Source organism: Papio anubis, chromosome 4 (genome assembly GCF_008728515.1).
Source record: "Papio anubis isolate 15944 chromosome 4, Panubis1.0, whole genome shotgun sequence".
NCBI lineage: Eukaryota > Metazoa > Chordata > Mammalia > Primates > Cercopithecidae > Papio > Papio anubis.
The window spans coordinates 141,103,685-141,131,108 of NC_044979.1; the positions used below are offsets into that span (position 1 = coordinate 141,103,685).

The following is a 27,424-nucleotide window of genomic DNA, read 5'->3' on the forward strand; positions in this document are numbered from 1 at the left end:
ATAAAAAATAACATGACAACGAAAAACAAACTAATAAAGCATAACTATTTACATAGCATTTACATTGTATTAGGTATTATAAGTAATCTAGAACTAATTTAAAGTATATGGGAGATTATACAAATTTTTATATACCCATAAAATTTAAGGATAGGTACAGTGGTTCACACCTGTAATCCCAGCACTTTGGTAGGCTGACATGGGAGGACTGCTCAACCCCAGGAGTTCAATGCCAGCCTGGGCAACACATTGAGATCCCATCTTTACAAAAAATAGCTGGAAAAAAATTTTTAAATTAAAAAGAAAAAAAGGACATTTTGGGCTGGATAATTTCCTTAGAGAAAAGCCGTAATTTAAAAAGTTAAAAAATAGGCCAGGTGCGGTGGCTCACACCTGTAATCCCAGCACTTTGGGAGGCCGAGGCAGGTGGATCAGGAGGTCAGGAGATCGAGACCATCGTGGCTAACACGGTGAAATCCCGTCTCTACTAAAAATACAAAAAATCAGTTGGGCATGGTGGCAGGCGCCTGTAGTCCCAGCTACTTGGGAGGCTGAGGCAGAAGAATGGCGTGAACCTGGGAGGCGGAGCTTGCAGTGAGCCGAGATTGTGCCACTGCACTCCAGCCTGGGCGACACAGCAAGACTCTGTCTCAAAAAAAAAAAAAGTGAAAAAAAATAAAAAATAAACTAGCCAGGCGTGGTGGTGTGCGTCTGTAGTCCCAGCTACTTAGGAGGCTGAGGCAGGAGGATCACTTGAGCCCAGGAGTTCGAGGCTGCAGTGAGCTAGGATCGCACTCCAGCCTGGGCAACAGAGTGAGATTGTCTCAAAAAAGTAAATAAATGAAAATTTAAAAAGTATTAAAAAAGAAAAAATAAATCAATAAATAAAGTACACAGAAGATGTGCATAAGTTACATACAAATATCACACCATTTTACATCAGAGACTTGAGTATCCCAGATCTTGGTACCCACGCAGGGTCCTGGAACCAAGTCCCCCACAGATACCAAGGGATGACTGTACTTTGCGACATGGACGCAAAATTATAAACGGAATATCATCTCAACTCAAATTAAAAAAAAAAAAAAGTCTCAACATTCTGTTGAAATTACGTTAGTTCTGGTGACAGAAATCTCACCTCTTTGTGGGGTTCCATGATCACCGTCACACTCTTTCCAGTGACCTGGGCCAACACCTGCAGCGAATGCATGGCCTGCTTCCTCACAGTGGAGTTTGGAGAGGTGACTTCTCGAACCAAGTCGTGTGTCACATGGTGGAAAGACTTTTCCTGGGCGGCCACAATCTCTTCAGCTCTCTCCTCGTCTTTTAAAGGCGTTGCGCACCGCATCAGAAGCTGCTCCAGGGTGGTCTTTGCCATGGCGACTGCCCCATTGGAAACCTGCAAGTCAGGGACAACTCAGAATGAAAGCAGGGCGATGCCACCCACTGCACCATCTCCTGCACACCCGTCTGCCATAAAGACTTTCACTGGGGGTCCATGCCCCTCTCGCCAGCTGCTTTAATGAAGTGACTTCACAGCACCCACTTGGTGCTTTAGTCCCTAAGTCGCCTACTCGGAAAACGTGGATCCTGCATTCACCAGATAAGCTGGCAATGCCCATCATGTTCTACTGCTGTGAGTCATATCTGCACACAGGTTTAAGAATGTGGCTCCTCTGGAAACAGCACATGAGAAGTGGAATTCCCCTTTTCAGACGTACTGAGTAAATACTTGGCCTGTAACTGTTCTTTATCAAAGCAAACAGGTAGTTGGATACCCACAGAAGACCTATGGGAGCTCTGAGCTGTCCTTTTAGCAAAAATGCTGAAATGAAATCTAAGTATCAAAGTCACCATGCTGCTTGGAGAGCATATTTGCAGAAGGATGTTATACTATTCTTCAGGAAACCACCATTTCAAAAACAGCATGGTTAGGATTGGGGCTGCCCATCACCTACCTCTCCAGTTAAGTCCATCATGACAAAGAGAAGTGCTTTCAGGAATGTCTGCTGGTTCTGGAGAACCCAAGTGAGAGGCAGCCGCTCCATGAGAAACTTAATAGACACCACACCCCCCAGCTTTGCATACCACGCCTGTTCATAACAACACGCGCACAGGCGCTCCACGATGTAAGAAAACAGGGGCAGCTGGCAGGCCTGGAGAGGAAAATGAACAAACCACAACACATTACTGCAATTCTTTTTTTTTTTCTTTTTTTTTGAGACAGAGTCACTCTTGTTGCCCAGGCTGGAGTACAACGCTATGATCTCGGCTCACCGCAACCTCTGCTTCCCAGGTTCAAGTGATTCCCCTGCCTCAGCCTCCCGAGTAGCTGGGATTACAGGCATGCGCCACCACACCTGGCTAATTTTTTTTTTTATTTTTAGTAGAGATGGGGTTTCTCCATGTTGGTCAGGCTGGTCTCGAACTCCCAACCTCAGGTGATCCGCCTGTCTTGGCCTCCCAAAGTGCTGGGATTACAGGCGTGAGCCACTGCGCCCAGCCGCAATTCTTAAACTATCAGTCTCTAGAAGGCCCACCCTCAGGTACAGACACCCTCCAAATCAGAAGACACTCCTCAACCCTTCCTTACCCTCTCCTTGGAGCCCAGGATGATACTTGCAACATCAAATATCACAGCCAGGGCCACCTCCCCGATTTTGCAAAGCTCCTTTTCTTCATATGCCATACAAATAGCTATTGCGTCAATGAGAACCAAAGGATCCATCCCTTTCGAGCCATTTTCCTCACTGTGAAACATGGCCGTGCTGGGCTGGCTGCCCACCTGGTAGCAAGGCAGCAAGAAAGGGCCTAAAAGGAGAGAGAGGGGAGGCACATGAGAGTTCATTTACGAGAACAGTCTTGTCCCTCAAACTGCAGAACTCCCCGATGTTTTCCTTGAAGTTAGAAACTCCATAAAAAGCAGGGCACGGTGGCTCACGCCTGTAATCCCAGCATTCTGGGAGGCCAAGGCAGGAGGATCATTTGAGGTCGGGAGTTTGAGACCAGCCTGGTCCAACATGGTGAAACCCCATCTCTACTAAAAATACAAAAATTAGCTGGGCATGGTGGTGGGCACCTGTAATCCCAGCTACTCAGGAGGCTGAGGCGGGAGAATCACTTGAACCCAGGAGGTGGAGGTTGCAGATCACACCACTGCACCCCAGCCTGGCCAACACAGTGAGACTCCATCTCAAGAAAACAAACAAACAAACAAAAAAACTCCACAAAGCCAGCACTGAGATTTTAAGTCAACTTCTGTTAAACTGCAATTATATGTAAATTAAGTGGTCCGATATGCCTTTAGGCTATATTTTTCTGAATGTTTTCTATGATACACTGTTATTTTCAGATATTTCTCAATCATAACTCAAAAATATATTAGTTCAAAATGAGAACCACAGGGGTCGGGCACAGTGGCTCATGCCACTTTTATAATCTTTTACAATTAAATAAGCCCAGTACTTTCGGAAGCCAAGGCAGGAGATTCACTTGAGGCTAGGAGTTCAAGACCAGCCTGAGCAACATAATGAGATGCATCTCCATAAAAAGTTTTAAAAAAATTAGCTGGGCATGGTGTTACACGCCTGTACTCCTAGCTACTCAAGAGGCTGAGGTGGGAGGATCACTTAAGCTCAGCAGATAGAGAGGCTGCAGTGAGCCGTGACCAGACCACTGCACTCCAGCCTGGGCAATAAAGCAAGACTCTGTATCTAAAAAGGAAAACAAAACAAAAATTAAAAAATAAAGAAAACCACAATGAGGTAACCTTTTTAAAAAAAAATTGTTAAATAGGCCAAGGGGCAGAGCATGGGAATGACCATGGGTTATGCTCCAGATATTCCTAACATACAACAAAAAGCAATGGCATCCAGCTACGGCAGAGAACAGTCGGTCACAACATTATGAGGTAATGCCTCAGAGGTACCCAGGTCCAAGGTGGAAGTTACTGAGAAGCTTAGTTTTGCCAGAAAGACAATGTTAACATAGAAGAAACACTGAGAAACAAAGTGCTAAATTGTACAGTATTGACCGGTCAGGCCAAGAAAAGTTAAAGTGGAAAATTCTATGTGCTCTGCTGGTTGATCTTAAGGGTGAGGAGCTTTGAGGACACAAACTGGGCAGTGCTACTCCAGTGGGGTCTGCAGACAAACTGTGACTGGTCTGGGAGGAGATGCCAAAATTGACAGTAAGTTTTCAGAAACTTACATAGCAACTGGCAGCATCATTACATTTTTATTTTCTTTTTTTTTTGAGACAGAGTTTTGCTCTTGTCGCCCAAGCTGGAGTGCAATGGCACCATCTCTGCTCATCGCAGCCTCCACCTCCCAGGTTCAAGCGATTCTCCTACTTCAGCCTCCTGAGTAGCTGGGATTACAGGCATGCGCCACCATGCCTGGCTAATTTTGTATTTTTAGTAGAGACGGGGTTTCTCCATGTTGGTCAGGCTGGTTTCGAACTCCCGACCTCAGGGGACCTGCCTGCTTATAGGTGTGAGCCAATGTGCCCGGCCATTTTTATTGTCTTTTACAAAGACATCATCTACAATGGACTGGAAATAAAAATGAACAAATACAAGTGGTCCTTCACCACCAAGAGCACGAGAGCCACTGAAGCGGAGGTGAGCAGCCATTCCAGGCAGGAAGAACAGCAGAATGAGAATCCTGGGAGCAGAAACGGGCATCGCAGGGGAGACTGCGAGGCATGGGCTGGAGAGCAGGGAGCAGGTGATGGAGAAGTTTCTGGAGGGCAAGACTGGCCTTGGAAAACACAGTCAGGCAGAGGAAGGCAAGCAGTGAGTGTGACCACAAACTGTCTGTTTCACAGGTAGCTTGTCCAAAAGCACCTGGACACAGAAGTATTATTAAATCGGGTCTGTTTTACAAACAAAACTTGGTAGGTAATAACTTCCAAGTTGATATAGTGCCCACCACTGAAATACCAATTATCAATGTAGTAAATAGAAAATTAGAAAATAAAAGCCAAAAATCAATCAGTCAAACTCAGCTTTTTCTAGAACAACAAAACGTCCTGATCAAGTTTTTAAAGCATCCGAAGAAGTCAAAGAACCAATCCCATGCCCCACCGTGCCCCCGTGCTCACCACACTGTTGGGCGACTGCCACCATCGTATAGTGGCGGATCAAGCTGGCGACGAAGGGCAGGGCGCTGGGCCGCAGGTCCTTAATGACGGCGGACATGAAGGCACCTGTCAGGGCCTGCTCAAACGTCTTCCGGGCTGGAGTGTCCTGGGCTTTGTAGCGATGTGAGATGATGACATTGGGGATGGTCTTTTCTGTAAAGCTGAAAGGCAAAATCAGATCTGGCATCATGACACCCAACTCCTGAGCTGATGACTCCACCAGGACTTCTTTTTAAATTTTTAATCTGCTCACTTCCCTCTCATTCGGACAGGCCTAGGTAATTTCTCTGCTTTAAGTTCAGCAATACCTGGATGGAGTCTTGCTCTGTCACTCAGGCTGGAGTACAGTGGCGCAATCTTGGCTCACCACAACCTCTGCCTCCCGGGTTCATGTGATTCTCCTGCCTCAGCCTCCCAATTAGCTGGGATTACAGGTGCCCGTAACCACACTCAGCTAATTTTTTTTTGTATTTTTAGTAGAGATGGAATTTCACCATGTTGGCCAGGCTGGTCTCGATGGTCTTGAACTCCTGACCTCAGGTGACCCACACTCGGCCTCCCAAAGTGCTGGGGTTACAGCACTCTTTTTCAGGCTGTAAGTTTCCCTCTGAGTATCACTTTAGCTGCATCCTGTTTACATTTGGTCACGAATTATCATTTTCTTGGCTCTTTTTCCCTCCCCCATCCCCAATCTTCCATGGAGGAACTTTCTGTCTGAGTGAGGTTCAAGATGTGCTGGTGGCAGATTTCTGTTTTTATCTGAAAACATCTTTATTTCATCCCTATTCATGGGTCATATTGCACCAGATACATGACTTTACGTTGGCAATTCTTTTTTCAGACTAAAGGTTTATTTCACAGTGGCTTTCACAGCTTCCAAGTGATCATTCATTTGAATGTCATCTTTTTGTTCTGCCATCTTTTAAGATTTTCCCTTTGTTTCTGATTTGTAGTTGTTTCACTATAGTTTGTCTGTATGGATTTCTTTTTATTTATCCTGCTTTGGATTCACTGAACATCTTGAATCTGCACACTAATTTTTTCATCAGTTCTGGGAAATTCTCAGTCATTATGTCCCTCTGCTTTTTTTGAGGGGTTTCAAGTAAATGATGCTACTTCCCTCTACTCTTCATGTCTTTTACTCTCTCTTGAATTTTCCATCTTTTCTCTCTCTGCATGCGTTCTGGATAAGTATTTGACAATTTCTTAAAGGTTCTCTCTCTTAATTTTTTGGGCAATTTTTATAGGTTTCTATTTCTTGGAGGTAATTTCAAGTTTGCCTTATATTAATTTAAACATTCTAAGCAAAGTTACAACCTAGTTCTGATCATCCTATAACACCTGAAGCCTGTGTGGGTCTATTTCTGCCTTCCATTGATTCTGCTGGCTCTTACTCATGTTGCTTTACTTCCTGGTGCATTTGGTTACCTTGACTCCTCTCTCTTCAATGTCCTTTAAACAACTGAGCACCTACTATATACTCAGCATCATTTCTGATGCTGTGAGGAATGTGAAAATAAATAGGAAAAATCCATCCCCTGAAACTTACAATGCAGAAAAATGGTATACGTGTGTTACCTCAAAAGATCATTACATTAAGGTCATGCACAGTCTCAAGAGGTAAGAGCAAGATACAGACATCACATGAGAAATATCACTGTGAACTGAAAATGCAGAGGGTCCACTGCATGCCTTTCAGGTGCCAGCTGCTGTGGACAGAATGGTAAGACAAAGGGAGGGAGAAGGGACCTTGACCCTTGATTTCTTCATGCTTACAAACTAATGGAGGAGGTGACAAGACACAATAAAGGCAGGTGACCACTGTGATCCCTTCTAATTCTCAAGCACCCAGTTCTCCTTTCCATTTTCTCCAAGGCCTCAAGAAGAAGGAGTAGGTAGATAATATGGCATCTGCTGGACTTAAAGGAGCCTGCTCCTAGCACCAGGAAACCTGGGAGGCTCTCTACAGTCCCAATTCCTAAAGCAGGATCCACCCAACCACAGAGAAGGAAGCAGCCGACATACTTGGGGTGTGCCAGGAGCTGGTAGAGTGCATGCTTGTTGTCCTCCAGGCTCATCATGGCCACCAGGAAGCATTTGATCACTTCCCACGCCTGCCTCCGGTAGTAGGGCTCAGTGTTGGCACTTTTCAGGCAGTCCAGAGCGGTTTCAATGGCCTACGACCAAGACACAAAGAAACTACAGTTTGTGCTGGAATTACATGATTGTGAAAAGCTTTCACTGAAAGCATCTGCAGCACCCAGAAGAATCTTAATGCACGTTTCTAGACAGGCGCCTTAACCAACTAAGCCATGGCACCAGTCACATGCATATTTTCTTTCGAAGAGAGCACAGTGGGCCAATACAGCCTAATAGGTATTCACCTGATGAAGCTTCCAAAAGAGGTGGTGGAAGTATTATGAAATAAGGAATTGCACAGTTCAAATTAAAATGCCAAGATGGAGTTTAACAATTTCATGTTCAAATAGCCGATGGCAGATTACAGGAACTAAGTGAGCTCGGAGAGCCTCTTGTGGTAGATTTGCTGGGTTAAACCAGATTCTGCCTCACCTACACACACTCATCAAGGTCCTAATAAGAATAATAATGAACTTTCTGCAAAGCAGACTTTCTTGTGTCTAGGTTCAAAACTGAAAGATGGCTTCTTAAGCTTTTACTAAACTCACTCTTTAAGAAAGAAAAAGGTTGACATCATGTTTTGCAGAAAGCCTACATAGCTACATGCACACATTTTTATTCTTTCATTCCCATGGGGTTGACTGAGATAGTGGGGAAGACACAATCACACACAAAAGTAATCTGAAGCCTTTAACAGGCAAGATATTCACTTTAATAATAATTATGTACGTATAAATCAAATAACTAATCTTTGTTAAAAATTTACCCAGGCCCTGTGTGAGGAACCAGGAGAGGGTGACGACAGGGACAGAGGCCCTCCCCCTCCAGCCCCTGCCAGGCTTGGAGACACACAGTGCACACAAGCATGACAACAGCTCCTGCCTGGATGAACTCCAGCTTGAGTGTCCGTGCTCTTTGGGGGTACTGAGAAACTGTGTGTGATCTGGTCACTAACAGTCTTTCTAAAATTTATTTTTAAGAATCAATATAATCTACGAGTCAATTACCTTCCAAAAAACAATCAAGGACTGCCAAGTGCGCCAAAAGCAGAATGGTTTAATGGAAACTCACTGGCGCTTGGCTTAGCCATGCTCATCTTTCCCTTTACCTCATGGGCTCCTCAGCTATGAGGGGTGTGCTGCAGCCAGTGCCAGCAGGATGCCGTCCTGCTCAGAAAGAAAGCCTTGATGGGCACCACGGTGAGCCTCTGTAAGGGGGTCCGGACCCTTACAATCCTATCTCACACTTTTCTGCGAAACCTGATTTCTTCCAGACTTCAGCTGTTTTGGGGCAAAACTACTTCTAAAGGGATTTTTTTGGGGGGTGGGGGGAGCTCGTAGTCTATACAGAGTCAAATAAAAGTCAGATGCTTTAGTTTTCACTACTAATACTAACCTTAACAAGGACGCAGCTAAACAAGCAGAATTTCATCTTAAGGAAATTACCTAAGATGTGGGAAAGTACTGCAGGCACAAGGATGCTACTATTTTCAAAAGACAGAATTTTAGCCATCCAGTTTTCTTAGGAGGAGAGTAGCATTCAATTGGAAAGCATGTGGATAAAGGTTTGGGTTAGAAGCTGAGACTGCACCTACCCTGAGGCTGGAGAGGGAACAGTGCTTCAGAAGGTGGGAGTTGGGGAGGGCTGGGGAGGAGGCACAGGCTTGAGAAGTTGGGGGGACAGGCAGACTGAGATGATGACACAAAACAACTCCAGAGTGATGCTTATCTGTACTGGCATCTCCCTCCCCAATGTTTACTCATGGACACAGAAGCCACTACATGGGCACATGTCTTCTACAGAGGTAAACACACCCAGCGCTACGCGATTATGCAGCAGGGCAGGGCGGAGTTAGCCAGAGCAAAGGGAGGGCCTGGAGCGGTTCCAGGCCACACAATGCTGGCTGAAGATCAGATCTGCAAGAGGCTCAGGACCCCAGCAGGCAGCCAGCTTACTGAAATGCCCAACTCATGCGGATCCACTCAAAGACTCTGATAATATCCTTAAGAAAATACCCAGTACACATCAGCTAGATGATGTCCTGCAAAGACGTGGAAACAAGTGCTGACACCATGTGGGGAATGGCTGGGGACAGAGTCGGGGGAAACGCCAACACGACGATGGGACGATGTTGACACAGAACTAGGACAGGGAGCAGAAAAGTCAGCAGGGCAGGGAGGAGAGATGGCAGGTATTCAACATGGACAGGGCAAAGGCAGCGGGCGGGATACTCCAGCAGGGTGCGGGGGCACTGTCTGTTTTTACATAGTAAAAACGAGGGTCTCTAAAGGGTCTGAGACCCAGGAACTGTCAGTAGTGGGATGAGAGCCAGGAATGAGACAGAGAGAGCTGCGTTTTGATAGAGAATGGGAGAACGCGAGGCACTGCATGTGGCTGCGAAGAGAGAGACACATGGACTCAACTCAGGTTCTCAGTAAGCCTGCTAGGCATCAGAATGGACGGAGTTCACGGCGGGATGGGCTGGCATCTCCTCCTGGTCACCAGGAGAGAGGGCTGCTCCAGGGTCCCAAGTTCTCAGGTGACACACCTCCACTGGCCTCCCGGCATTAGGAAAGCCCCTGTGCCAACCAGGCTGATCACCTGATACATCTGGTTCTACTCAGAGATTGCCTAAGGCACAGGTCTAATTAACATTTCACATAGACTGAAGCAGTATCTTCATAAGGCTTAAACGAAACAACGTTGTCACAGAGTTCCAAGCTTACCTTCTCCATGGGGAGCTGGAGGGAGGCTTTGCAGTCAGAAAACTCCACAGTGATGCTGGGGCCCTGAACCTCAGTCACAACGTAGTGCAGCTTCTGTGACTCCTTCAGCATCTTCCTGTTACTGCCACCAAACTTACCGAGCACACGGTAGGCCACGTGGGAGATGCTGTCAGCAGGGTTGCGTAAGGTGCGCCACAGAGCCTGAAAATCAGCGTGCTTTCATTAAGGTCCTCTTAAGGTAATGCCTTCACGAGGTTCAGATCAAAACTCAAAGGGAGGCCAAGGCGTAGTGGCTCATGCCTATAATCCCAGCACTTTGGGAGGCTGAGACGGGTGGATCACCTGAGGTCAGGAGTTCGAGACCAGCCTGGCCAACAGGGCAAAACCCCGTCTCCACTAAATATACAAAAATTAGCCGGGCATGGTGGCAGGCAGTTGTAATCCCAGCTACTTGAGAGACTGAGGTGGGACAATCACTTGAACCCAGGAGGCGGAGGTTGCAGTGAGTTAAGATCACGCCATTGCACTCCAGCCTGGGCAACAGAGGGAGACTCCATGTCAAAAAACAATCCTCAAAGTGACGAAACACTGCTTGGCAACAATCTTTCCTCCCAGCTCTGTTATCCAAACACACTGCTCTCCCTTCTTTGGGGAAACCAATGTTACTAGTCTTGCACGTTCTTCCAAGGAAGTTTTATGTCTTTATAAAGAGAGTACACATGTAAACATAAATGTTCATCCATGCTCTTAGAATATAAATAGCAGCATATTTTAAGGGCTGCAGAGCTCCAAAGCAAGAAAACTAAGCAGTATCTCGTTTAGGCACATGCTGCTCAGGCCTGTAATCCCAGCACTTTGGGAGGCTGAGGGGAACAAATCACCTGAAGTCAGTAGCTCGAGACCAGCCTGACCAACATGGAGAAACCCCGTCTACTAAAAATACAAAATTAGCTGGGTGTGGTGCCACATGCCTGTAATCCCAGATACTGGGGAGACTGAGGCAGGATAATCGCTTGAACCCGGGAGGCGGAGGTTTTGGTGAGCCAAGATTGTGCCACTGCACTCCAACCTGGGCAACAAGAACAAGACTCTATCTCAAAAAAAAAAAAAAAAAAAAAAAAAAAGGGTGCAGAGGGGCATGCAGGGGGATGCGACTTAGTAGTAAGGTTCCAGTCGTGGGTGGGATGGCAACTTCTCAGGTTTATTAGGTCTATTTATTAGGCTTTATAACTTACAAACATGACATAAATTGTCTCATACACTTCAAATCTTACATTAGAAAGGGTGGCAAAGGAAAAACACCGATCACGAAGGCACCTGCATTACAGGACTACGGAGAAGAAGTAAATTAATGTGGACTCTGCATTTAAGAAACATCCACACTCAACTGTTGCAAAAAACTCGGTAAATTTCCCCCCATTTTTTCGTGTGAATTATCGGAGGTCCTAAAAATTACTACAGGTCACTGTGTAAGTCTATTTTTTTTTTTTTTTGAGATGGAGTCTTGCTCAGTCAACCAGGCTGCAGTGCAGTGGTGCAATCTCGGCTCATTGCAACCACTACCTCCCAGGTCCAAGCAAGCAATCCTTCCACCTCAGCCTCCTGAGTAGCTAAGATTACAGGCATGCACCACCATGCCCAGCTAATTTGTTTTTAGTGCAGACAGGATTTCACCTTGTTGGCCAGGCTGGTCTTGAACTCCTGACCTCAAGTGATCCACCTGCCTCAACCTCCCGAAGTGCTGGGATTACAGGGGTGAGCCGCCACACCTGGTCATAAGTCTATTTTCTTAAATCACCTTCCGTTTAACAATGCCAAATATTCATGTCTAGCAATACTCAACATAAAATCTTGGAACTTTTCCCTAAACCAAGCAAAATTCCAATTTCTCTTACGTTCCTGTAGATTCAAACAGGCTTCTTAGTAATTGTCAGAAAGGTGGGGTCTAAGACCTCTCGCCTCATCTACCCTCCATCTGGCCCACCCAAACCTTGGGTGTCCTCAGGAGGGGGCAGCCCTGGGAACAAGCATGCCCTCCCGCTGTGCTCGCATGGTCTCAGCTGGTTGATGGAACTGGGAGAGGCTGACCCTGTGCCATTCATCTGGAGGCCTGTGGTGGTTCCTGTGGCCTTGACCCTGTGTGTGTCTCTCTTGGGCCATCTGCCTCATGGATGGTGAGAAGGCCTAAGAACCACCCCCTCCTCCTCTCCCACAAGCTGCGCATGCACCCTAGGTCAGGCGCAGGGTCTGTCTTGTAGAACCAACCCTACTGTTCTAAAGGCAGGCTCTCATCAATCCCCCAGTGACCAGCAGGGACTCTGACCCACGCCCTATGCCATCTTTATCTTTTTTTTTTTAACAGGGTCTTGTTCTGTCACTCAGGTTGGAGTACAGTGGTTCAATCATGGCTCACTATAGCCTCAACCTCCTGAGTTCAACTGATTCTCCCACCTCAAACTCGTGAGTGGCTGGGACTACAGGCATGCACCACCATACCCAGCTAATTTGTTGTCTTTTTAGTAGAGATGGGATTTCACCATGTTGCCCAGGCTGATCTGGAACGCCTGGGCTCAAGCAATGCTCCTGCCTCAGCCTCCCAAATTGCTGGGATTACAGGTATGAGCCATCACGCCTGGCCCCTATGCCATCTTCTTCCAGCCTAGATGAAGCCCAAGATCTAAATCTTAGGACAGGGAGGGAAAATCTCCCAACCTCAAACTTAGTCCTAGCCACAGTCTCCAATCTAATTTGTCCAGAGACTCCTAGGAGTAACTGAGCCTCCATCATCTAAAGTTCATACTCTCACTCCTATCTGGGGCCAAATACCTGCTACTACAGGGGCAGATGCTTTGAGACACACACTCTAACCCTCCAACAATTACCAACCAGATCACAAATCAGTAACAATAGCAAAATATGTAGGAAAAACTAACTTTAACATATCAACTTTTTTTCTTTTTCTTTTTTTTTTTGAGATGGTTCAAGCGATTCTCCTGCTCAGCCTCACAAGTAGCTGGGATTACAGGTGCTTGCCACCAGGCCCGGCTAATTTTTGTATTTTTAGTAGAGACGGGGTTTCGCCATGTTGGCCAGGCTGGTCTCGACCTCTAGGACTCAAGTGATCTGCCTGCCTCAGCCTCCCAAAGTGCTAGAATAACAGGCATGAGCCACCGTGCCTGGCCAACATATGAACTTTAATAAACAAATATACAAATGTCTTCAAAACAACCTCCTTTATTATCTGCTTCTTATTCCCTCTGGGTAGGGTGGAGCAAATACCTGTATTTTTCCTTTAGAGTAAATATCCCATATGCAACTGAAGATCTTTTCTGGATAGAGAGGTTCTCACTGGAAGCAATAGTGGCCATATAGTAACCATAACACCTGCCTTCATCAGTCATCAACTTATTAAGAATATAACCCTCTCCAGGCACAGTGGCTCACGGCTGTAATCCCAGCACTTTGGGAGGCTGAGGCGGGCAGATCATGAGGTCAGGAGTTTCAAACCAGCCTGGCCAATATGGTGAAACCCCAACTCTACTCAAAATACAAAAATTAGCCAGGCATGGTGGTGCGCACCTGTAGTCCCAGTTACTTAGAAGGCTGAGGCAGAACTGCTTGAACCCGGGAGGCGATGGTTGCAGTGAGCCAAGATCGCACCACTGCACTCCAACCTGGGAGACAGAGCAAGACTCTGTCTCAAAAAAAAAAAAAAAAAAAAGAAAAGAACCCTTGTGAAAGCTCTCTGAAAAACAGGCAATGCTGCAAAATAATGTCCATTCAGTACCAACAGTATTTCTTTACACAATTCCTTTTTCCTTTTTGACAGGGTCTGACTTTGTCACCCAGGCTGGAGTGCAGCAGTGTGATCATGCCTCGCAGCAGTCTCGACCTCCCTGGGCTCAGGTGATCCCCCTGCCTCAGCCCCAAGTAGCTGGGATTACAGGTGTGGGCCACCATGCTTGGCTAATTTTTGTATTTTTTGTAGAGATGGGTTTTCACCATGTTGCCCAGGCTGGTCTCTAACTCCTGGGTTCAAGCGATCCACCCTCCTCAGCTTCCCAAAGTGCTGGGATTACAGTCAGGAGCCACCGTGCCCAGCCTTCTTTACATATTTCAATCCACCAGAAGACTCACGAAGATGAAGTAAGCAGAGAGCTGCACTGGTCCATCTTGCAGAGAGCCCACTCTTGAGTACAGAGAGCACAATGACAGCCCACTGCTTCCGGGGAAGCAGCCAGCTAACACCCTCACTAAAATCTTACCTGCATGAGCTCTGCGCGCACCGGCTGGATGTGGTCATAGAGGAAGTCGGGCTGCAGGTTGTCCACACACAGCTCCAGTGTCCTGAGGCCTTGGCTGACCAACGTCTGAGAGCCATTGAGTGCAGACACCAAGGGATCCATAAGCATGGGCAGGTACGGCAAGAGCGAGCTCAGCCGCACGGGGACAGTGAGACACAGCTCCACAAAGAGGTCCTTCATGTGCTGCTTGTGCAGGCCACTCTGAAGCATGTTCAGCCCTAGGGAAAGGGGTGCAGCTGTCAGAGAGGGAAGACGCTCCCCAGACTCAGGCCCAGGTGAAACACCAAAAGAACTGCCCCTCCTTCTCTCATGCACATCAGCACAACTGCAGGGAGACCTCTGTGCCCTCAGAATCCATCCTGTAACATCTGTCCCATAATTGCACTCATGACCCCTTCTGAGTGGCAACAGCAGGCCATATGTAACTGTTATAAATTATAATTTAAATTATAATCATAGTACTATCCTTTTAATATCATAAATTATTTTTTAATTATGTTGTACTATCAGACTTCCAGTAAACCACAGCTGAGGTCTATTCTCTAAACAGTTTTTAAAACTAATTTTTGTGTATTATAAATGGCGAGGAGCCTCTTTCTGATAAAGTCCACCTCCCCACCACTCATGAGGACAGTTAAGGCTTTACTGATCCCGTTCCTGAGACAGTGCCACTGAGAGCCGAGATTGGCTAGAAACAGAAAGGCATGTGGCAGTGGACCCGAGAAAAGGCACGTCCTGTGCGGCACAGGCAGGCAGGATGAAGGACGAGAACTCAGGGAGAAGAGGAGCCATCAGGGATGGCCTCACGGGGCAGCAGAACCAGGTCCCAAATCCAAAGGATGAGGAGGATGGAGGAGGGCAAGGGGCTGAGTTCCCAGCACAGGGTCAGCATGAATGAGACCGGGAGGGAGGAACACCCTTGGGGACAGCTGAGAGCCCAGGAGGAAATCAGACTGTGCAAACAGGGGCTCGGGCAGGGATCCACCGAAGACAGGGTTAAATCCGGACATGGCGCCAGGTTATGGGCCCCTCTCATGGCAGATTCATCGCCATTTCAGTCAACAGTAAAGGATGTCCCTGCTGCCTCCTGGGGAGCCTATGTCACTTCTCTAAGGAAGTTAAGGAAATACATGAGAAGGGTCAATCCCTTGCCAAGAGCTCACCTTACCAAGAAGTGTAATGAATTCCTGGGACAGTGTTTCCAATCAGCACACACCCCGTAAGCATTCAATGAACCCAGATCCCTGTTAACTACGTACCTTGAGAGCATTCCTAATTATACAAGAACTACAGGATTCTAGCTATGCAAATAAGAAGCTAAATGAAAATATAAACTAACTGTAAGTCAGCTTCGTCACCTGCTTTTTCTTTTTTTGTTCAGATTCTCTTTCAATTGAGGGATCTCTGATCTTGCTAAACCACTAGAAACCACTTTCTAGACTTGCTTACCAAACACTATGAAAATGCAACCAAGCCCTAGGCAGGACAACTAAAACCTAAATCCCATTCAGTGCTGAGGAGGGAGGGGAAGGGCCCATCCCTGAAGGCAGCGCCCTTCAAAGTCCCAGTGGGGGACCGGGGGCGCAGGGAGGCAGCGGATGTGCCACATCCCAACCCACCAACCACGACCCTCACCAGTTACAGAGGATGAAACCCAGCAATCAGATGGCTAGACACATGACTAAATGACACACAAGACTAAAAGGCAACCAAAGTCACTGCTCTGACCTTGCAGCAGGTTTGGAAGGAGAGGCAAGAACTCCTGATACAAGAGATCGTGGCTACCTCCACCAATAGAGCGAAACAGCGCCCGTAGCAGCAAGAAGTAGTTGTAGGGTTCCTTGGCAGTCTGTGCGAGCTCCATAGAGCTGTTCACAATCTTGTGCAAGTGAGGCTGCAGGGTGGAGAAGATGCAGATTAGTGGCATCTAAATGAGGAGGGTCTATACCCTCCAGACTCTTAAAGTGTCACTGCAATCCGACAGCAATGGAAGGCAATTCTGATGTGTTTACTTCAAAGGAAAAAAAACCACATAAGCACATTCCAATCTTTATTTAACTCAAAATAGTTTATCTTAAAGTATATGTTGGTATCTGTAACAAATCAAATGCAAAAAGTAACCTACAGGGGCCAGGCAAGGTGGCTCTGGCCTGTAATCCCAGCACTCTGGGAGGCCAAGGCAGGCGGATCACCTGAGGTCAGGAGTTCAAGACCAGCCTGGCCAACATGGTGAAACCCTGTCTCTACTAAAAATACAAAATTAGCCAGGTGTGGTGGCACACGTCTGTAATCCCCAGCTACTACGGAGGCTGAGGCAAGAAAATTGCTTGAGCCCAGGAGGCGGAGGTTGCAGTGAGCTGAGATGGTGTCATCACACTCCAGCATGGGCAACAAGAGTGAAACTCTTGTCTCAAAAGAAAAAAAAATGTAACCTACAGGAACTGTAATTGTACTACCAAATAAGATGTATGCAAAGTGTAAAAAAACCTCAGAAGACACTGAAGATTACAGTGTTTTGGAAGACTTAATTGGGGAATATTTTTGTATAAATCTTTCTTTTAAAAAGCTACTCTACTAGATCATACTAGCTTTAATCAAAATTTTAAACCATATTAACTTCTTATTTTGTCAAATCCTGGTTTTGACATGTCACATGCTAAGTTTAACATGAACATTTTTTGCCTGTGTACTTAAGCAACTATAAATTCTTGGTACAGTCACTGATATGGTTCCAAATTTATTATGGTATATGGCAGAATAGATTTATTTTACAAAACTAGATGTATTATTCTGGACAAAAGGTTCTATGAACATTGTTTTTTGAATACTTTTCTTAAACATTCCAACAATCTTTTTCTTTTTTTTTGAGACAGAGTCCCACTCTGTCTCCCAGGCTGGAGTACAGTCAGTGGCACAACCTTGGCTTACTGCAACCTCCACCTCCCAGGTTCAAGCAATTCTCCTGTCTCAGCCTCCTGAGTAGCTGGGATTACAGCATGAGCCACCATGCCTGGCCATATTCCAACATTCGATTTGTCCCAGTAGGTTTTATTCTGGGCTTTTTTGTTGTTGTTCTGCATAGTCATATCTAATGCTGGCAAAAAATGAATTATTTGAGGATAATGAATTATGTGGACGCAGGTTATAATTAAATATTTTATATCTTTAAATTTAAAAATAAGTATTTTCCCTTTTTTTTTTTTTTTTTTTTTTTTTTTTGGAGACAGGCTCTCACTCTGTCACCCAAGCTGAAGTGCACTGCAGCCTCAACCTCCTAGCTCATTCAAACGATCCTCTCTCTTCGGCTTCCTGAGTAGCTGGGACTATAAGTGCACAACACCACATCCAGCTAATTTTTTTTTAAACTAATTTTGTAGAGATAGGGTCTCACTATGCTTCCCAGGCTGGTCTTGAACTCTTGGGCTCAAGCAATCCTCCTGCCTCAGCCTCCCAAAGTGCTAGGATTATAAGATTACAGGTGTGAGCTACCACGCCTGATCAGTACTCTCCTTCTATATTAACACAAAAGTTAAGGTTGTTGATAATTTCTGTAGAACTGTGAAAAGAAAACAAGGAAAGTGCCGTGTGAAAGCACAGGTTACTGGAGCTCTGTGTCACCATCTGTGCAATTACTCCAAATGAACAGATCTTATTTACATCTTCAAATTTTCCGTTGAGAAAGCATCTCTTTTGACATATTCAATTTTCTATAGAAATTAAGGTATTTTGCCACAAGAGGGAGTGCATTTTTATAAGGTTTTTATTGTACCACCTGCTGCTTTTAGCGATATAACTACGGATAGGTTTTACCCATTTGCTAGACTCAAATAACAGAGGAGATCCAATTACACAGGATTATTCGTCTATAAAAATGTATGATGAGACGTATTCTCTAAGACGTTCTTAATAAAGAAGCACAGACTAATCAGAATTTATTTAAAGGGGAAAAAGAAAGAAATACTCCTGAAAAGTGTCATTTACATACTGCCAAGACCGTTAACACAGAGAAAACACAAAACCTGAGTGAAGGCCAGGCGCAGTGGCTCACACCTGTAATCCCAGCACTCTGAGAGGACAAGGTGGGCAGATCACCTGAGGTCAGGAGTTTGAGACCAGCCTGGCCAACAGGTGAAACCCCATCTCTACTAAAAATACAAAAATTAGCCAAATGTGGTGGTATGCACCTACAATCCCAGTTACTAGGGAAGCTGAGGCAGGAGAATTGCTGGACCCAGGAGGCAGAGGTTGCAGTAAGCCAAGATTGCTCCACTGCACTCCAGCCTGGGTGACAGACTCAAGAAAAAACCCCAAAAAACCAAAAAAACAAAAACAAAACCTGAGTGAAGTGGACAACTGCTGATGTAACTGTAACCGCAGAACCAGTTCAAACTGGTTCAGCTTCGCCTGAGTTGATTTCAGTTGCAACAGACCCCAAGGCTGCAAGTCGCAAGCATGCGCAGGTGAACCAGGCACGTAGGATTAGTGACCCTGGGGCCCGCTGGAAGGAAAAGTTAACCACAGATGGAACCCAAGTACCTGGACCAAGCAACAAGGACCAAATTAAGAAGCAAGGGGAGCCCTGTTTTGTTGCAATAGGAACTTAAGAGCAAAAGGCCCAGCAGTGCCTCACTGCAGAGCTCAATCAAATCATACCTCACTGCATTTTTCCGTCTCCCTCACCGTTACTCTTCCTATAAAACCCACCCTGAGACCCCAGCTCTGGGAGAATGAGGTCTCCTGTCTCCTTGTCAATCGACCTGGCAATAAAGATGCTTTTTTTTTTCCTGAAAAGCTGGTACCATTGTATTGGCTTCAATGTGCATCTGGGAGTGAGACCATTGCTTGGTAACATAATCGGAACCGTCACACCGTATTTGAGAGGTAGGTGAAGACATTTTTTCCTTCTAATAAGTTCGTTTGCATCAATGAAATGTTTAAAAATAAGAACCATCTGCTCCTATTTTATTTCTGTAACCCAAAAAAGAAATTAGGTTTAAAAAAGAAAATCAGTGGTGTCAATACTAATAACACCACACTTGCTTGCCATAAGAGTTTTGGATTTTTCATTTTAAGTTACTAGACAAATTAGTTACTGCTTAGAAATACACGGAACGTTTTTCACACTTGGCCCTTATTTGTTGCAAATATTTACTATTTCAAAGAGCACTTTATAAATATACAGAGTCACTACAATTTCTGTTTAAAAGTGAAAATAAGAATTAAAAAAAAAAAACAAGCCAGGCACACTCACAGTGGTGAGTGCCTGTAGTCCCAAAAACTGGGGAGACTAAGGCAGGCAGATTGCTTGAGTCCAGAAGGCTGACCAGCCTGGACAACACAGTGAGGCCCTGTCTCTAACAACAATAACAAAACCCTGAACAGAAGCACTACTTAGATTAAATGGACTTTACCTTCAGCATTTGTTCATTTTCAGCTGCAAAGAGGGAGACAGAGCCAAAGACCAGCTTAAATAGCTTGAGGTACAGGTTGGAGAGCTCCACATTGGAGCCCATTTCTGGCAGGCGATCAAGGAGGTATTCCACCAGAATCGTAGCAAACAGAGCAGAGGTAGTAGGATTTGCCAAGAAGGAATTGGCAACAATCTGTCAAAACAAGAAACACATGTGAAAAATTAATCCCTTCCCCAAAGCAGCTTTAAGACAAAGTAGTGAGCTTTCCAAAAACATAAAACCAAGCCTGTATCACACACTCCAAGAAATTTAATTATCTACCAAAGGAAAAAAATGAAATGGGTTTACTGAGCACAGAGCAGGGCAGTTCACTTCAATGATGTAATCTGTTATTTCATCCTCATCATCAAATACCAAGGACTACATTTAACACATATTTTTTGAGACTTTGAGAAAGGGGTCTCTCTCTGTCACCCACACTGGAGTGCAGTGGTGTGATCTCAGTTCACTGCAGCCTCAACCCCCTGGGCTCAAACAATCCTCCTGCCTCAACCTCGAGTACCTAAGACTACAGGTGTGCGCCACCACACCCAGCTAATTTTTGTATTTTTTGTAGAGACAGGTTTCACCATTGTTGCCCAGGCTGATCTCAAACTCCTGGGCTCAAGCTATCCTCGGCTTCCTAAAGTGCTGAGATTACAGGCATAAGCCATCGCAACCGGCCCACACATTTATTTCTACTAATGAAAGGAACTGACCCAAAGCATTTGAATCTTTCAAAAATTGTTTCAAGACATTATGGCCTAATATTTCTTTAAATTTCATGCTATAAGCACATCTTTGGCTACATTATTTTTAAAATCCTTGAAATAAATGAAAAAGTATTTAAGACATAAAGAATTGTAAAGTTAATGTTCAAACAATGTTAAAAAAAGGAGTTTTATACCTGAAGAGCATAATTTTTTGAGATTCTCTCCACCATATAAGGGACTGTAGTTTGGAAGATTTCTTTGAACGTTAAGGGGTTCATCATTGTGAACACGCCAGCGAAGTGCTCCAACACCTCCTTCTCCTCTTTCATTCTCACAGTCTGGCAGTTGGCCACGCGGATGTATGTCTGTCCATTTCCTGCTATCTGGACCTAATACAGGCGAAAAAAGCCACCCACGGCATTAAAACTGAACCTCTCTGAATATGTTCCATTACCTAACCAGATCAGCTGCACACTTAAAACAGAGCACTTAAATTAGATAACAAATGTCCCCCTCCAAAACCTTTTAAATTCTCCTCTCTCACCTTAATTTTGGCAAAGAATTAAAAAAAAAAAACAAAATCTCTAGGTGTTCAGACCATGAAAAAAATTAGTAAACTTAAGTCTTATATTTCTATTGCATTCCGTTTACACCATCTGCCCCACAAAATGCACATAGATTCTTATAAATAAGAATTCCCACATAAACCCAGTGCTATGTTGTGGAACAAAGCACATCTGGGTATACAAATACTGTGGACCATCCAAATACCAACAGCTCTTACTGCCACCCCATCACTAGCACCTCTAATACTAAGAGGTACTTTCCATATGAAAGCCTGGCTGGAGGGCACTTCCTTACCTGATAAATATCTAAAGCTTGCATTGCATATTTCACAAGTTTGATGTAAATCTGTGTCTCTTTGGGTTGTAACTGCTTGTTGGGAATGAACTGAGCTTCTGGAAAAAAGAAAGTATATTAACTCGAATAAAACTCACTTTATGAAAAGTATCGTTTGTCTACGTAACTGAAGAGCAGAATTACCACCAGGTGCTTTGCACGATGTTATGCCCCACGTGATTGTCTTGACACCACACACCAAGGTTTTGACCAAACTTCGACAATCTGTGACTTGGAATGTCTGCTTGTCTTCCTTGTCCTTTTCTCCTTGCTTCTCAAAGGGAGGCACGGGGGCTGGGGTCACAGGGGTGGCAGGTGGAGGTGGGGGCGGGGGTGGAGCTGGGGCAGGGACAGGGGCTGGGGAGGGAGCAGGGCCAGGAGCTGCAGGGGCAGTGGGCACCCCGGGCAGAGCTGCTTCCACGGCTCCAAGTTCTGACTGAGGCTTGCACTTCTTAAAAATGGCAGAGAGCTGGTACCGAGCAATGGTGTGGAATTTGAGAACGAAAACCTAACGGGAAGAGAAATTCAAGGGAGAGGACAGAATTATTTCTCTTCAACAGGCCAAATACTGCTCAGATCACAGTGAAATAAGATAGGACTGACACAAGCTGCTGAAGTCATGCTGCTTTTCTATGAGGTTGGCATCCAAGGAATTGCAGCTTTTGCCATTACTTCTGATGAAACACAGTTACTTTTGTACCAACCCAGCAAAACTGGTGGAAGGCTGGTAACATCTGGACACCTCCTTTGTGCCAGGTGTAAAGGAAAAGTGCTGGTTTACTCCCAACACCATCTCCATTTTGCATGTGCAGAGTATGGCTTAGGAAGGCTGAGTGACTGGCCTGACAGGCAAGGCCTAGATTTCACCCAGGACTACAGGCCTCATCCCACCAGGGCCCTGCCACCACCCCCAGGGCTCAGGAATCACATCCTTCATACTCTGGGTGTCTCCCCAGAGATGTCCACAGCCAGTCTAGCACTTGGGTACTATGGCCCCAGAAAATAACTCTCCTAATTACTTGCCAGGAAGTGTGCTAAGAGCTTTCAAGTGCTGCCTGATTTAACTCCACAGCGATCCTATGAGGCAGATATCACAACTCAGGTGAAAAGATGAAAAAACTGATGCACAGAAGTGAAGCATCTGGGGACCCTGGGTCTGAACCTAGGTGGTCTAACTCCTGGGATCGAGCCTAGCAATCGAGCCGCCCCTACAGCACTGGTTCAAGTTTAGCCACAAGTCGGGCATGGTGGCTCACGCCTGTAATCCCAGCACTTTGGGAGGCTGAGGCAGGAGGATCACTTGAGGCCAGGAGTTCAAGACCAGCCTGGCCAAGATGGGAAAACCGTGTCTCTACCAAAACACAAAATGTTAGTTGGGCGTGATGGCGCATGCCTATAATCCTAGCTACTTGGGAGGCTGAAGTATGAGAATCACTTGAACCCGGGAGGCAGAGGTTGTAGTGAGCTGAGATCACGCCACTGCACTCCAGCCTAGGCAACAGAGCAAGGCTCTGTCTCAAAAAAAAAAAAAAAAAAAAAAGGTTTAGCCACAAAAGGATAGACTGCAGGATGGATGATACTCTCGGAAGAGCTGGTACCTCTAGCATCCGCATCAGGACGTCTCTCCCATTGCCGCTCTCCTGCTCGCTCTTGGAACGGATGCAGTCCACCAGGTTCAGCAGGAGCTTGCAGGACATGGTCTGGATGCTGCTGGGCAGGGACTCATCGTCGATGTTCTTGGCAAAGAGCTGGACGGCGAGGGAGAGGTCGCTGAGGGGCAGGTGCTGGCGGACATGGTGTACGAGGTCAGCCAGCGTGCTGTAGGCGAGGGGCCTGCGGGCAGAGACCTCTGCTAGTGCTCATTCCCACGTGGCCATGCCTGCTCTGCCCCAGGAACACCACCACTGGGACGACACAGTTACATGGCCCGTTTTCCCCACATTACTCTCTCCCAGACACATGACGGAAGAGGGTTCAGGTTTTGTACTGATACCTCCATCTTTACCTTCCAAGCTAAAAGGTTAACTTTGTGCATGCCATAAAGTTGCTAACAGATGCTGGCACATACAGCTAACCCGAGGAGGAATACTACCAGCTTGATCATGCACTGAATGGGCTTTGTTACTCAAAAACAAATAGGACAGGTCAATCGATCTTTATATATGATGACCACTTTACAGAGACACAATAAGAATTTTCAGGCTATGAGTTTTTTCCCCCACTAAACACATGGACACCTGCCATGTGCCAGATCCTGGGCTAGATGCCAGGGACATCTCAGTGACCAGAGCCCCTGCCCTCAGGAAGCTTACTTACAGCAGAGAAACACACAAGTAAAGAAATAAGCTACACAAGTTAGTAAGTGCTGGGGGAGATGTAAAAAGGACACATGAGAAAGATAAGTGGGGGGAGCTATTCTTAAACAGGGTACCAGGGACGGTTCCTTTGAGGTGGCATCTTAAAGACAAAAAGGGGCCTTAAGGCAAAAATCCAGGGAAATTTCCAGATGGAAGAAACAGGAAAGATAAAGGCCCAGAGGTGGTAACTGCCTGAAGTAGCCAAGAAGCTTTAGGGGCCAGTGTGGCTGCAGCACACCAGGGAGGGCAGCTGTAGGGGATGGCATGCTGCAGCAGGTTGGGGAGGGGAGCTGCAGGAGCCAGTGTGGCTGCAGCAAGTCAGAGAGGAAGGACCAACACAAGATGTAGAACAGATGGACAGAGCCAAATCACACAGAGACTCAAATGCTATGGTCAAGAGTTTGGGTTTTGTCTAAGAACAACAGAAAGCTACTGGAGGGCTTCGAGCAGGAGTAACATAATCTAACATCCAATTCTAGGGAGGTTCAACCCCAAGTTACAAAAAATGCCTATAACAACATTGTCTACAGAAAACAGTGAGAAAACTGTACCATATTCAAAGGATCCTAAACATTTTTCAAAAGATCCATCACACCTTCCTTACTGGAAGCAAAATATGGCAAATATTGATCCATTTTATAATGTAAAGATGATTAAATGTTAATTTTCTGCTTTAGAAATAGTAACCATTATCACTTTTTTTTTTTTTGAGATGGAGTTTCGCCGTTATTGCCCAGGCTGGATTGCAATGGCGTGACCTCAGCTCACCACAACCTCCGCCTCCTGGGTTCAAGCAATTCCCCTGCCTCAGCCTCCTGACTAGCTGGGATTACAGGCATGCGCCACCACACACGGCTAATCTTGTATTTTTAGTAGAGACGGGGTTTCTTCCATGTTGGTCAGGCTGGTCTCAAACTCCTGACCTCAGGTGATCCGCCCACCTCGGGCTTCCAAGGTGCTGGGGTTATAGGCGTGAGCCACTGTGCCTGGACACAACTACTTTTTTTTTTTTTAAGTGTAAGAAACAAAGATTATACAGACGTACATTAAGATATTAGCAACATTACTCCATCTCCCTGTGCAGGACCAAAAGGTTTTCTTCCCTTCTATCTTCCAGGTAGGTTACCACAAAAAAAAAAAATTTTTTTTTAACAAAACAAGATGCATTATACAAAAAGCAAAAAACAATAATAAAGTCAGATAAAGTTTTACCTAAAATTTAAATCAAGATGATTACTCTGATTTCTTCCTTTAAGCTAAAGAACAAAAGGTAATCTAAGGGCTTTCCAAAAATCCTGCAATTCTTGGCTGGGCACAGTGGCTCACGCCTGTAATCCCAGCACTTGGAGGCTGAGGCAGGCAGATCACCTGAGGTCAGGAGTTTAAGACCAGCCTGGCCAACATGGTGAAACCCCATCTCTACTAAAAATACAAAAATTAGCCAGGCGTGGTGGTAGGCACCTGTAATCCCAGCTACTAGGACAGCTGAGGCAGGAGGATCGCTTGAACCCAGGAGGCAAAGGTTGCAGTGAGCCAAGTTTGCACCACTATACTCCAGGCTAGGTGACAGAGAGAGACTGAGCCTCAAAATGAATGAATGAATGAATGAATGAATAAATAAATAAATAAAACAAAAACAAATAAATAAATAAATAAATAAAACAAAAACAAAAATCCTGCAATCGTAAACCTAACAGGTATGTCAAGGCCCAACAGCCTGTGTTCACTGAAACACTTGTAACATGAAGTGCCAGTAATTGATGTTCCTGGCATTTAACCAACCAGGTATCACTGGTTTAATCTCGTACCTTAGAGTCTCTCGGGCAGTATATCCTGAGCCAATTAGTATGGATTCATCAAACAGCTTGTCCATGCAAGGAATGAACTCTAGAAGACAAACATTCATTGCACAGATCACTAACAAAACCAATTACACATTAAATTACTTTATAGTGCTTTTAAAAAGTAGCTAGCCCGCAGTCTGATATGCAACCCAGGCCTGAAAAGGGACAGAGAGGAGACCAGAAAGGCACAAATGCTATTTTAGTCTAACACAGCAGCTCTACTAGGCCACACCAGCCACCTGCTGTCAAAGATGCAGTCAGGGTCATGTTCAGGGTCAGAGATCAAATTAAGAATAAATCAGCTTGGTGTCCTCAGGCAGAGATTCCACTTCTGGTACTTAACCACCCAGGCACATCCCACCGTCCTTAAACATTGCCACCACCCTCCCAACCAGTTTGGAGAAGGGAACGAGATCTCTTAAATGCTCCTTTACTACCCTGAAGCATACTAAGAAGACCTAAGAATGTTTCTCTATATAAATCACAAAGGTCCAGGCGTTTTTACAATGTTCTCACAGGTATGAGTCCCAGGTTACGGTTCCTGACTCCCCGGATGATGCTCACCAGAATCCCCGCCGGGGTTCCTCTCTTGCTCTATTCCTGCAGGTAGAACCACCCCTAAACTTACTCTCTGTGCCCTTGCAGGCCTGAACCTAACCAGGGTTCTATAGAAACAGCCAGTCACCACTCAGGGACAATTCAGGCTTCTGAGGATGTGCAGATGGGGCAGCGACAGCATGTCCACACTTCCCCTGGGGAGCTCTATTAATACAATCATCCCAAAGGATGTTCAGGTTCTGGAACAAGCCTGACACAAAGCCAGCTGCAGTAAGTCAAATAAAGTACACTTTCCACCAGCTCATAGCTATTGAGGGTCAAAGGCATAAAAGAAATGCAGACACTGAAATGTGGGAGATGCACATTTCTAGGTAATTCCACAGCCAGGCAGCACACGGAGGAGCAGCCAAACGGAAGCAGTGACAAGCAGGCCCTTCTGAGGTCAGAGGATGCAACGGGCTGGGCAGGCTGCAGTGAAGTGGCCAAGACGAAGGAGGCACAGAGGGGTGCAAAGGGCTCAGCATTGATGTGGCAAACTGGCTGGGGAGGTGGGAACACTTCCAGCACAGGGAGGAGTGATAGGAGATTAAATTGTGCAACCACTACTTTCCAGATCCTCTCCATGACCCAGAATCGGAATCTCTAGGAAAATGCTGAACTTGTTAAAATGGCAGGTTTTCTCAAACCACTGGCTCTTCACAATGAGTGAAATGGGTTACCATTTGATACCGCTGCAGGTGCCAAAAAAGTAAAGTGAAGGGAAAATGCTGGCGGAAGTGGATGTTTTAACTGTAATACACAGTTAACATTTAACATGATTCTCTAAATGTTTCTTTCCACCAAAACGTTGAGATGTGATGCTAATGTCTATTTAAGTCTCAGGAACTACTAAAGGGCTTCAAAATAAAGCATCCTATAATACCTTGTATTAAAAAAAAAAAAAAATCAAGCCAACTAGTAAACGGAGTTTAAAAAAAAGGGAAGACTAAAAGCTGAACCCCAAAAGTCTAATGTGATCAACCCCTGGAGAGCAGCAGCTTGGGAAGCCAGCAATCCTGGCTAGCGGCCGTGAACACTGATTAAAACCAAGCTCTATGCCCTCAGAAGGGGCCAGCTTGTGCAGTAATGGGAAGGAGGTGACCTGGTAAGCATGAAAAGGTTTTTGTTTGTTTGTTTGTTTGGTTTTTTTTTTTTTCCTGAGGCGGAGTCTTGCTCTGTTGGCGAGAGGATCACTTGAGGCCAGGAGTTCGAGACCAACCTGGGCGACAGAGCAAGACCCCATCTGAGGATG

General features: G+C 45.6%; 1 protein-coding gene across 12 annotated transcripts in view; it reads right to left on the reverse strand.

The window, feature by feature from the left end:
- The window catches only part of TRRAP (transformation/transcription domain associated protein), a 135,699-nt gene that overhangs the window by 80,276 nt on the left and 27,999 nt on the right, over positions 1-27,424 (reverse strand). For 10 of the 12 annotated variants that reach the window (XM_031665604.1, XM_031665602.1, XM_031665597.1 and 7 more), the window contains 14 exons: positions 25,540-25,618; positions 22,973-23,207; positions 21,519-21,882; positions 21,336-21,433; positions 20,669-20,863; positions 19,723-19,914; positions 16,040-16,205; positions 14,273-14,529; positions 10,008-10,208; positions 7,168-7,319; positions 5,104-5,303; positions 2,594-2,811; positions 1,959-2,156; positions 1,139-1,399 (listed from right to left, as the gene is read on the reverse strand). In XM_031665604.1, coding sequence (XP_031521464.1) covers positions 1,139-1,399; positions 1,959-2,156; positions 2,594-2,811; positions 5,104-5,303; positions 7,168-7,319; positions 10,008-10,208; positions 14,273-14,529; positions 16,040-16,205; positions 19,723-19,914; positions 20,669-20,863; positions 21,336-21,433; positions 21,519-21,882; positions 22,973-23,207; positions 25,540-25,618 — 2,816 coding nt within the window. The remainder of the gene's footprint in view (positions 1-1,138; positions 1,400-1,958; positions 2,157-2,593; positions 2,812-5,103; positions 5,304-7,167; positions 7,320-10,007; positions 10,209-14,272; positions 14,530-16,039; positions 16,206-19,722; positions 19,915-20,668; positions 20,864-21,335; positions 21,434-21,518; positions 21,883-22,972; positions 23,208-25,539; positions 25,619-27,424) is intronic. The other 2 variants (XM_031665603.1, XM_031665596.1) reach the window with 1 other exon arrangement.